The 11,801-nt window shown below is 46.5% G+C and overlaps 1 protein-coding gene across 1 annotated transcript; it reads right to left on the reverse strand.

The window, feature by feature from the left end:
* Positions 1-7,500: 7,500 nt before the first annotated feature.
* On the reverse strand, positions 7,501-11,590 carry LOC133395602 (major histocompatibility complex class I-related gene protein-like). Its single transcript, XM_061664655.1, has 8 exons — positions 11,282-11,590; positions 10,303-10,569; positions 9,900-10,178; positions 9,151-9,459; positions 8,969-9,076; positions 8,875-8,892; positions 8,127-8,208; positions 7,501-8,049 (listed from the first exon to the last, which is right to left on the reverse strand). Exons 1-7 carry the CDS (start codon positions 11,343-11,345, stop codon positions 8,147-8,149), a joined length of 1,107 nt encoding a protein of 368 aa, XP_061520639.1. The 5' UTR covers positions 11,346-11,590; the 3' UTR covers positions 7,501-8,049; positions 8,127-8,146.
* Positions 11,591-11,801: the final 211 nt, after the last annotated feature.

Raw genomic sequence — 11,801 nt, forward strand, 5'->3', positions numbered from 1 at the left:
CCCGTTTTACGACTGGTGCGTTACGTCTGAGGATGAGAGACAGAGGTCGGGAGGGTTGCAACTCGGAGACAACTGGAAAATGGAAGACAAGAACAAAGGTTAGTTAGACTTCCAAATCTTAATTGAACAAGCTAGAAAGTAAGCGGATAGAAACCAAATTTAGAAGCTACGACAGAAACGCCGTTGACCGAACAGGTGACTACGGGAGGCTCGGTCGTGTTAGCGGGACCTTATTGACAAGTGAAAACCCAGTGTGTCCCCTCGCATACGCTGTCACAGCCGCGGGTCGCTCGCCGGTTTCGGCTTTTCAGTTCATCCGCAACGATAACAAAGACACCAGCGATGCCGGGAAGCCAGGAAGGGGGGCGCGACGGTTGTTATTCGTCACGAGAGACTCAGAGAGACTCGTCAACCTGACGATTGCATCTACATGAAGGATGTTTCTCATGACAGAAAAGAATTATGCGCAGCGACGTGGCTGGAAAGACGGACATACGAGCGAGCCGTTTCTTGTACACCCGGGGAGTCATAAGACGAAATCAGTCGGTGCCAGAGCTATTTTTAAATCGTCAATCGAGCAGGAATATCGCGGTACGGAGGAGGAAAACCACGTGTCGTGATTGTCATGGTGAGTTCAAAGCGATCGACTTTCAAATACGAGTTACGTGATGGCAGTGGAGGAGGCGGTTTTTGCCCAAACGGGAACGAGGGAAGTGGGATATTAATTGCGTGAAAAACTAAAAGCCTCAGGAGGCTGCACAAGTTGCATAGCTCGCGAATTCCAAATTGAGATCCGCGGATTGGGTAAGCACACAAAATGCTTCCAAAGGGGTTGGTTGGGAATTACGAGTCAACCAATACATATTCTGTGTCCAATGTTTATGGTTTGTCTTCAATGTTTGTGTCGTGTTGAGTAAAAGCAGAAATGAAGCACCACTGGGTCAAATTCACTCATGCGGAGAAGGCTTTTACGCACTTTGCGGGGTCATCTGAGACTAACATGTTTATGACGACCGAGGACATCGTGACGGACAAGTGGGTCAGGTCTCCACAGACCGTTGACTAACTTTTATCTCTTGCTGATACTTCTTTTGGCTGGTGATGTTGAACTAAACCCTGGGCCACTGCTAGCTGGGCCTCCACCTCTGCTACCTGGGCCAACATCACTGCCAACTGGGCCTTTACCTCGAGCAGCCGGGCTAACACCAATGCTAGATCAGCTAACATCATTGCTAGCTAGGCCTCCACCTCTGCTTGCTGAGCCTCTACCACTGCCACCTGGGCCAACACCACTGCTAGTTGGGCCAACACCACTGCTAGTTGGGCCAACACCATTGCCGGCTGGGCCTCCACCACTGCTAGGTGGGCCTCCACCACTGCTAGCTGGGCCTCTACCACTGCCACCTGGGCCAACACCACTGCTAGTTGGGCCAACACCACTGCTAGTTGGGCCTCCACCACTGCGAGCTGGGCCTCCACCATTGCCGGCTGGGCCTCCACCACTGCTAGGTGGGCCTCCACCACTGCTAGCTGGGCCTCTACCACTGCCACCTGGGCCAACACCACTGCTAGTTGGGCCAACACCACTGCTAGTTGGGCCAACACCACTGCTAGTTGGGCCAACACCACTGCTAGTTGGGCCTCCACCACTGCGAGCTGGGCCTCCACCACTGCCGGCTGGGCCTCCACCACTGCTGGTTGGGCCTCTGCCTCTGCTAGCTGGGCCTCTACCACTGCCAGTTGGGCCTCCATCACTGCCAGTTGGGCCTCCATCACTGCTAGCTGGGCCTCCACCACTGCTGGCCGGGCCTCCACCACCGCTAGCTTGGCTTCCACCACTGCCGGCTGGGCCTCCACTACTGCCGGCTGGGCCTCCACCACTGCCGGCTGGGCCTCCACCACTGCCGGCTGGGCCTCCACCACTGCCGGCTGGGCCTCCACCACTGCTGGCTGGGCCTCCACCACTGCCGCCTGGGCCTCCACCACTGCCGCCTGGGCCTCCACCACTGCCGCCTGGGCCTCCACCACTGCCGCCTGGGCCTCCACCACTGCCGCCTGGGCCTCCACCACTGCCGCCTGGGCCTCCACCGCTGCCGCCTGGGCCTCCACCACTGCCGGCTGATGCGGAAGCTGGCAGCGTAAAGCTATATGCAAACATTGCCAATAAAAGAAACAGGGGGCTTCCAAACCCCGCAATACTAAAGCACCGGAAATGCAGGGTGTTCCAAACCGTTAATAACTCTAAATTAATATGGGACTCAACACGTAAACCAAAAGGCATTATTTGTGCACACTTAAATATACGAAGCATTTTAACAAAAAGTGATCAGGTCAAACACCTTCTCACTGACTCTAATATTGACTTCCTCTGCCTATCTGAGACATGGCTCCATGAATCTTCGCCCTCAGCAATACTATCTGTACCTGGTTATAAAATGTTTAGAAACGACAGACAGGCTTCTAAGGGAGGAGGTGTTATGATTTATGCCAAGGACACTTTTAATTGTAATGAAATACATGTTACATATGAGAATGGATTAGAATTTCTTGGACTAACTGTTTCTTTGTCACAGCAAATGTCTTTTATTCTTATAGTTATTTGTAGGCCTCCCTCATCAAATGGCGCTTTTTATGAAAAGCTGGAAATGTTACTGAAACAACTCAATCTTGCAAAAGAGGTGATAATAATGGGTGACCTAAATGTTAATTGGGAAGTTAACAAAGTTAGGAAACAATTGAAAAGGGTCATGGATGATATGGATATGACTCAGGTAATTAATGGCCCTACGAGAATTACAAACTCCACCCGAACTCAGATTGATCTCGCTTTTACTAATAGGCCAGAAAGGATCTTGAAGCCATACAATATGCTCACAGGATTGTCTGATCACAATCTTATAATGGTCACGAGAAAATTAAATAAAAAGCGCTTCAAACCCTTGGCCACCACTGAATCCAATAGGGTACCAAAACATGAACAACAAAATTTCCAAGATTCTATCCAAGAAGTAAACTGGGATGTATTACTTGCTGGTAAAAATTTAGATGAGGATTGTTCTAAATTTGCCAACAAAATACAAAAAATTCTTATACAATTTACACGGATAATTCAACTAAAAGCTAGAAAGAATGGCCTTCCTTGGTTAAACACATTTATTCTGAAACTGATGAAAGAACGCGATCATTCCTTGAAATTGTCGGTCAAATCAGGATACAATAGACAGCACTTTATTTCACTGAGAAATAGGGTAGTGAAAGAAATAAGAGAATCTAAAGCTGACTTTTTCATGACTGCTTTGAATAGTGCGAAGGGAAATTCAAAAATAACCTGGAATTACATTAAAAAACTATTGGGTAATACACAAAATAACAAAACAAAACTAATGCAAATTAAATGAAATGGAAACATCCTCACGGAACCTCAAGTGATGGCTGATGCTTTTAACAACTACTTCATTGAATCTGTGTCAGAAATCTCTTCTAAGTTTGCAGTAAAACAAAGGAAGGAATACCCTGCATTGTCTGCAATATATTACAAATATTACTGAGACCAAAGTTATCGATTTCATTCATTCACTCAAACCATCTAAGGCAAAGGATGTTTTTGGAATGGACACGAACATGCTCAAAGATCTCGGTTCAACTCTTGCTACTCCTATTGCCTCAATCATTCATCTTTCAATTTCATCTGGTCACTTTCCAAAGGCCTGGAAATCTGCTATTGTTACCCCTGTCTTTAAATCCGGTCACTCAAATTGTCTGAATAACTACCGACCTATAAGCATTCTTCCGGCCATTTCCAAAGTTGCAGAAAAATGGGTGTCAGAGCAGATTGTCCATGATTTAAACAGCAGCTCCCCCTCTCTCCACGCCATGCAGTTTGGTTTCAGATCCCAGCATTCCACTGAAATGGCTACATGCCTCTTCATTGAGAAAACAAAATCTTCTCTCGACAAGGGTGGAGTTGTAGGGGCGGTGTTCTTGGACCTCAGGAAAGCTTTCGATACAGTAAATCACTCTGTTCTTCTTACCAAGCTCTCAAAATGTAACTTCTCTCACAAAGCTGTGAGCTGGACTGAATCATATCTGCATGACCGAACACAATCTGTATCAGTTAACAACTACAGATCAGAGTCTCTTAGGCGAACCTCTGGAGTCCCTCAGGGATCAATATTAGGCCCCCTTTCATTGAGTCTTTATATCAACGATTTGCCCACTGTTTGTTCTGAAGCAGAGTGCTTAATGTATGCAGACGACACGGTTTTCTTTGTTCATGGTCGCTCCAAAGATACTGTTGCTGCTAAACTCACTAATACAATGTCCTGTGTCACAACTAGGTTGCAGGAGTGCTGTCTACACCTAAACGTTTCTAAAACTGTAGGCATGTATTTCACTAAAACAAATAGAGTATCACCTGACCCCGATATACTTGTTAATGGAGAAAAAAATGCAAATTGTCAGCCAATACAAATATCTTGGGTTAATAATAGAGTCACAGCTTTCCTTTAAAGCCCATATTGACAAATTGTGTAAAAATATCAAATTAAACCTCGCAAATTTTCGTGCAATTCCAAATGAAATGTCAACTGAAGCCGCAAAAATGTACTTATATTCAATGATTCTTAGTCACTTTAACTATTGCATAACCAGTTGGTCCCAGGCTGGTCAGAATGCAAAAAAACCATTGGAAGTTTTGTACAAACAAGCAATTAAAGTGATGGATAAAAAAACCAAGGCACTATCATCACTGTGCAATTTTAAAAAAATACAGTCTTTTAAACTGGGACAGTCTTCACATATTTGCAGATTTAAATTTGATTGATAAAGTACTGCATGATTTGGCTCCAGCTCCTCTGGCTGAGTTCATCAGCCAAAGAAACAGCTCTGAGCGTGTCACTCGAGGCTCTGTCAGAGGTGACTGTCTCATTCCTCTGCGCAGGAGCACTTTCAGTAAGTCAGCCTGGTCAGTGAGGAGCGCTGGTGAGGGGAACTCAGTACCCGAGGAGGTTAAACTGCTTACAACATACAAAGCCTTCACAAAAAAACTGAAAATGTGGTTAGTTAACACCTATAGCTGCCAACACTAAAAGACGAGTATGTTATGATGTTTTTATTTTTTTTTTTTGTTATGATCAAATGATTTGTGGTTTTATTCTCTCTTAATAGTAAGTCTTTATGTATCCTGTTTTATATTATATTGTCTTGTAGATGTATTTTACTGCTTTTTTACATCATGGCCAGGGGACTACAGATGAAAACTAGCCTTCTGGCTAATTCTGGCTTTTTTAACCATGTGTATTTCATGTGTTTTATGAAATTGCATTGTCCCCTTTCAAATAAACTGATTAATAATAACTGACCTTTGTGACGGTGCACATACGGACACGGGGAAGACTCTGCTTTTTGACTCTGATTTGTGGACATCACTTTATTTTTCAGGACGCCCAGGAGGATGCAGTGTGACAGTGTTGATTTACGGCAGGTTGTGGGAGTGCTGACTTAACGCCGATTCTTATGTGATTCGTTATTTATGGAAATCATATCAATGTTTGGTGACCATTGTCGACTTTGGCCCTTCTCTGGGATATGAAGGCAGGAATTCTGGAGTCCCGGCAGGAACATCTTTTGCAGAGGTGTGATTCATTGATGAAAGGACTTGTTTACAGGACTCGTCGGCTGGGCCTCTGCAACGGGGAGACGACCTGTTTAAATGTGGATGGTGGTTTGTATTCCTGTTGTTGTGTATTTGGCTGGGCGAGGAGCCTCGAGGAACTCGGCTGTACTGACTCCTACCAGTAACATCGACTGCCGGCGAACCGGAGACAGCTGTCGCAGAAGGGTGCCCGGGTAAAGCGGACACATTGATGCGTGATGTAGCCGAACGGGAGGTTAGTATTCCAATTCTGAACTTCGATTCAACACGATACTGACATTGGAGGTTGCTCGTTTATGCGGGTTCATCACAGGACGTTGGATGGAGGAGAGCTTAGGAAGACGCTGTGCATGCATGACCGGGGGGATACAGAGTAGGACCAATATCGGAATGTCTAATACAATACTATCGAAGGAGTTCACCTAGTAAGTACCTTAGCGTGACACTGACGGTGAGTATGATATGAGTGAGTGGTTATGAATAATACGAAACAGCGATTGACACCCCTGCAGAGGTTATGATTCAAAAAGTGACAGCTATATGGAAGTTGGCATGAACAATAAATATACAGTAACTATGGTATCATGAGCTATTCGAGTCTCGAGGCTTGAAAACAGCGTCCAGCAGTCGGCGCTGTCGCTCGATCTCCTGTTTGGATCGACACAGTTCCTCCTCGTACTCCGCCATCGTTGTTTCAAACGCCACAAATATTTCTTCAACGGCAGCGTTTCGTCGCTGATTCGCCAAAGCTCGCAGCATTTGGACTTTGCACATTTTGTTTCCCCTCCACAACAATAACAACATGTTGGATATATTGTAGAAGTTATCATTTCTTTGCTTAGCTTGCATGAGTATTATGGACAATTTTTAGAAAGAATGATGTCTCGCCTTCAAGAAGATGACTCAGCAGGAATCATCAGAGAGAAGGACGTGGCCGGGACGTGGCAGGTGTTGGTGCCATGTTTTCACCTTGAAAGCCTCCCCTTAGTGTGTTGTGTCTTGTAAACTTAGAAACCTCCCTATTTCAAATAAATACAGGAGCGACGGGAGAGATTGTTGAGAGCGTGTTGAGAGGCTGTAATCTGAACAATCTCCCATTCGCCGCCCTCATGAGAAAAAGAAACCAGCGTCTTCATTCCTTTTGTCTATTTTTTATAATGTTGGGCAAGATAAATCCAACACAACAACACTTTAGCGGGCTCTGTGCTTCGTGTCGCTACCTTCCGTGCCTGTTTTGTTTTTGTTTTGTTCGCAGCATACACGTTTCGATACGAATATTGTGGTGGGTTTTTTGTTATGTTTTTATATATAGTTATATATTCAACGACGCTATAACAACAAATTGTGACGTCGCTCGCTAGCACTAGCTTAGCTTTAGCTTGCTCACTTCCGCATTCTCGCTCAGCGAACCGAGCTGACGAGAGCGCTTTGCGGTGAATAAATCGTCCAAAACGGTGACGACGACAAAGTGTTCCCTTTTCGACGTGTATCGACCTTCGGTGCGGTTATGTACTTGTCCCAATTGAATTGTTGAGCGAAACGAATGACGTATCTTGACCGCGACGGGCACCGTCTCCATCTTGTTTGCGTTCTTCTTCGTTGGCGAAACGCGAACTGGCGAGGACGCCGCCTGGCGGGCGCCGTGGTCGCCCGAACTGCCAGCAAGACGCAAGCGCTATCAATCAAACGGGTCCATTGTTTCAGATTAGTGATCTTCCGACAAATTATGGATCGGAACTAAAAATATCGGCTACCTTGGTCCAAAGTTTTGTTTACGAACACTCGCTGTGAAACTATGAAAGGATGTAGTAAGATTTCAATGAAAATTCTGTATCATGACACGAGCATGTGATGAATCTCCTCATTTTATTAGCAAGGTTTATCAATGCAAATTTGTCAATCAATCACAAAGTCGCTTTTTTCCCAGTATTTTACAAGGATTTATATTGAATTGCAGAATTCCAAAAACAAATGCAATCGACGACATTGTCCCATTCTGAGCAACGTACAAATTGACAGAGTTGTTTGTTGAAGTGAAAAGCGGTCCTGGAATCGATAACAGGATTATAAAATCATTTTGGACTGATAAAAGGAGTGCGAGGCAAACCGGCAATCGACACATTGTGATAGCAATTCATCGTAGCTGTTCAAGTGCTTGATACAACGAAAGAAGAAATCCTCTCATTGTGTGACTGCGCCGATTTCTGAAGAAGAAAGCAACCCGATCAACTCCAACGAGTCTCACCCAAGACACCAAAGCCAGCAAAAACTGTGACTTAACAGAAACATCTTAATTGCACAAATTGTCTGCGTGAAGAACAAATCCCATCTCTGTTTTCAAGCCCGAGCGTGATGAGAAAGCGCTCGATGGAGACATCTCTCTCGTGTTCCGACACCTGCACGGAGAAGAGCACGCGAATGCACCTGGAAAGAGTCCCGAGAACACGAGCGGAGTCCACGTCAGCGAACTCACCGTGCGACGGCGGCTGCGTCTCACTCGGAAGCGGGCGTCGGGGCGGCGGGCTCGGAAGCGGGCTCGGAATCGGCGTCGACGGCTGCCGTGAATGAAAAAAAAGATGTGAATGAAAACAAGTCCGACTGTGGAAGGAAGGACATTTGCTCCACGAAGGCCTCTTGAATCCATCTTCACTCGTACTTTGAGCTGCGGTTGGGACAAATCTTCTACTTCCTGACTACGAGAGTGCGGTGGGGAACTTCTTTGGAATCGTACAGTTCATAGCCGCATATTTACAATTCCACATTCATGAATTCGGATGTTGGGGAATATTTATTGAGGGGAAGCTATCTTCTGTTATTCGCCGTCTTTGCGCTCAGCCCAAAACCATATCGAATATTAAAATAGAGGTTTGGCGCCGCCCGGCGGCATCTCGGGGCCAAGGAACTTTGTGGAAGCGAGGGGAGGAGCTTCAATCGAACGAACCCCAGTGCGGCTTTGGCACGCTTCGCCGTCGAGGGCCGAGGAACACGAGTGAACTAAGTCGTACGTTTTCCACGAAATCTAAATTGACTTCAATTCGGTTTCAGGTTTTCTCTGCCTTAGGGAGCGAGTCCTTTTTTCCACAACGATGGCGACATCGACATTCACGTGCTGACTATTTGCGACTCCTCGTGCACACTTTTGGAGCAAAGGTCCACGTCAGACCTTCGCACGAGCGCTTTGCCGACTGCGGCTCAAAGGAAACAGAAGGCGTCGCACTTACAAGCTGGATCGTATTTGGCTGCGAAGAAAAAAGAGACACAAAGGTCACGATGGGCACAAATCTTCCCGACAGAGCGAACGTCGGCGTCCCTCACCTCGTCTGCTTTTGTAAAGCTTGACGAGGACCGCGACCGCCGCCGCCGCCAGAGCGAGGACCGCCAGCGGGACAGCGACGGCCAGCGCCATCTTCCTCTTTTCTTCCTCTTCGCAGAGTGAGAAGAAAGAAGAAAACGTGTGAGCGATCGTTCCGACGCGCGACGATCTGAGCGTCGGTCACCTCGGATGCGCGCGTTGCTCCGGACGCTTCTCCTCTCCAGCTTGGCGACGATGTCGTCCGCCACGCCGGACAGCTGGAACACGCATTCGTAGCGGCCCTCGGCTTCATCGGTCACCTCCGCTTTCAGGTCGGCCGTCGTCTGGAAGGTTCCGTCGTGGTTGCGGAGGGTCTCTCCCGTCTCCACGTCCTCGTGGAGCTCCTCGCCGTCCTTCCTCCAAAACAGGGCGGCCGCGCCGGGGTAGAAACCCGTCGCGTGGCAGGTGACCGGAGAGGACGGCGTCTTCTGGAGGAGAGACACCGTGGGAAGCTCTGCGGGCCGAGGGAGACGTGGACACCGGGTGAGAGAGGGGCAGAGACGGAGAGAGAGAGGAGGAAAAGATGGGGAGAACGTGTGAGAGGACAAAAGAGAACAAAGATGGGGAGAACGTGTGAGAGGACAAAAGAGAACAAAGATGGGAAGAATGTGTAAGAGGACAAAAGAGAACTTGTGAGAGGAACAAAGATGGGAAGAATGTGTAAGAGGAGGAAATATGGAAAGAAAACGAGTTGAAGGGAGCGTGTGAGGAGAAAGTATGGAGACAATCAATGGCAGATTGAAAAGAGAGAGATTGTGTGAGAGGGTGAAAAGATGGAGAGAACAAAAGATGATGAGAACGAGTGAGAGAGGAAAGGAGCCAACGAGGAAAGAGTGCAGCTTGTAATGCCAGTAAAGGTCCTGTAGGGGGCGTGCTAACATGATGTGACTGCACCTGTTCTCATCAGGAAGTCCCTCCCATTGGTCAAATACCTCTTCAAGTAAGAAGGACAAATCTCAGTGTAGTAGTTCTTCAGGTTTAGCTTCCAAAGTTCGTGACTGTCCCACTTGAGTTTGGTGACGAAAGCTTGTGGGTGAGCTGCGATCCATCTCATTGCCTTCACCTCCATCGAGATGAAGGCTTCTCCATCGTAACTGTAGTGTTCCCAACCATCGACCTCATCGGTCTCGTCGTCCCATTCGCAGCCGGACATCCACTGGATCGTGTGAACACCTGAGAGAATGACGTTGAAGAGTGACGCCATGTCGAGAGAGAAGGAAACGTGTTTATGAGGAGGAAGAACGTGTACGAGCACATGAAATCTATTTGAATTGTGGAAAGCTGAACGTCAACAAACCTCCAGTTTGGTTGAAGCGCGCTTTGGCAGTTTCGATGTTGATTTTGTTGACCTGCTCATTAACAATATTTTTCTCTGTCACTCCCTCCCAGTAGTGAGGATCATCTGCTGTGATTTTGTTCATCCAGTCCTGTTTGGGTTTTGTTTTCCTGCTCTTGCTGTCGTAGCGCGAAATCGGAACGTCGTCAACATAACCGACCCCCGAGTAGTCTGGGATGTTTGGAATTTGAGACGATGCTGTCCTGAAATACTTGAGCGTGTGAAGCACTGAAAGAAAAAACAAACAAAAAGGTTGATCTTCCTTTTTTGTTTGATGGCCCAAAATCTTGCACTCTTCCTATTTCAAATGATTTCGTCTTCCGTTGAAACATTTGAACGTCTTTTTTAGGGAAAATAAATGAAAATCAAAAGATACAAAACATTCCATTTTCTTTTGTGGTCATTTCAATACTTGAATATTTATTTAAACGTATTCTTACACACAAATTTCTCAATGGATTCGACAACAGACGCTCATCATTCTTTTGATTTCATTTTCACGACTTCCGTATCATGTTACAATTATCATGCCCTTGCTAAATAAATGGATTTAATAGTCCTTAATAACAGATTCGTCAATAAATATAGACGATATATTTTGTAAACTTAAGTTGTAACTCTGGAAAAGGAACTTCTGACAATAAATATGTTAGAATGATGATCTACAAAAAGATACGCTAAACACTTTTTTTTTTTTTTTTTACACAGATTTTGTTTGTCGTTATTTCAAGAAATGAGATTTTATTTGTATTTTTTTCCCACATATATTGAAATGCCGCCTCCGTGAGGCGAATATTCCAATGGCAGCTTTGCCAAGTGAAACCAGTTGCAAGAACTTCGGACTGAGGGTCCAAGTGTTGCTTCCGGCAAAGTCAAGAGCGTCGACACCAATCATCGGAACACGATCGGGATCATCAAGTTGTGGACAAAGTGCACTTACCGGGCGTCACGCTGTGGATTTGCGCAGCCGCGACAAACAAGACAAACAAGTTCAGCGTCGCCATGTTTTGCTCCTTTTCGTCCACAAAGTGACGACGACTCCTCGTCGCCGGCCGAACGGCAAATGACAGCAAACCGGAAGACGCGCCTTCTCTCCGGTGCCGATGACGTCACTTTCGCTTTCCTCATCATTGGGCGACAAGATTTGACTCGCGTGGCGTCGTTGTGTCGCTCAAATGAAGTCGAGGGTGCGAAATTGGAGACGAGAAGCAGCGCGAGTGTTTTGGGAAGCTTGTGCTGAAACAGCGACGCTTTCGTTCTTGGCGCACGCGCGAGCCTTTCGGGGAAATCACGTGACCGCGCCGAAACACACAACGATACGCGTGCGCACATACACGGAACACACGTGCAGTCGATCTGGTCAAGGAGTTACAAAATGTGACATTTGTGCTCGGTTGATGCGCAAGTCATCATGAATAAAAATGGCGATCCTCTTTCAAATGGAGAAAAATCCAACTCAG

The sequence above is a fragment of the Phycodurus eques genome, chromosome 20 (assembly GCF_024500275.1).
Source record: "Phycodurus eques isolate BA_2022a chromosome 20, UOR_Pequ_1.1, whole genome shotgun sequence".
In the NCBI taxonomy this organism is placed as follows: Eukaryota; Metazoa; Chordata; class Actinopteri; order Syngnathiformes; family Syngnathidae; genus Phycodurus; species Phycodurus eques.

Excerpts from the sequence above, each read along its gene's own strand:
- LOC133395602 (XM_061664655.1), bottom strand. The coding sequence starts at position 11,345 with ATGGCGACGCTGAACTTGTTTGTCTTGTTTGTCGCGGCTGCGCAAATC. Across the intron at positions 10,570-11,281 it reads AATCCACAGCGTGACGCCCG|TGCTTCACACGCTCAAGTAT; the intron begins GTAAGTGCACTT and ends TTTTTCTTTCAG. Across the intron at positions 9,460-9,899 it reads GGACTTCCTGATGAGAACAG|AGCTTCCCACGGTGTCTCTC; the intron begins GTGCAGTCACAT and ends CTCGGCCCGCAG.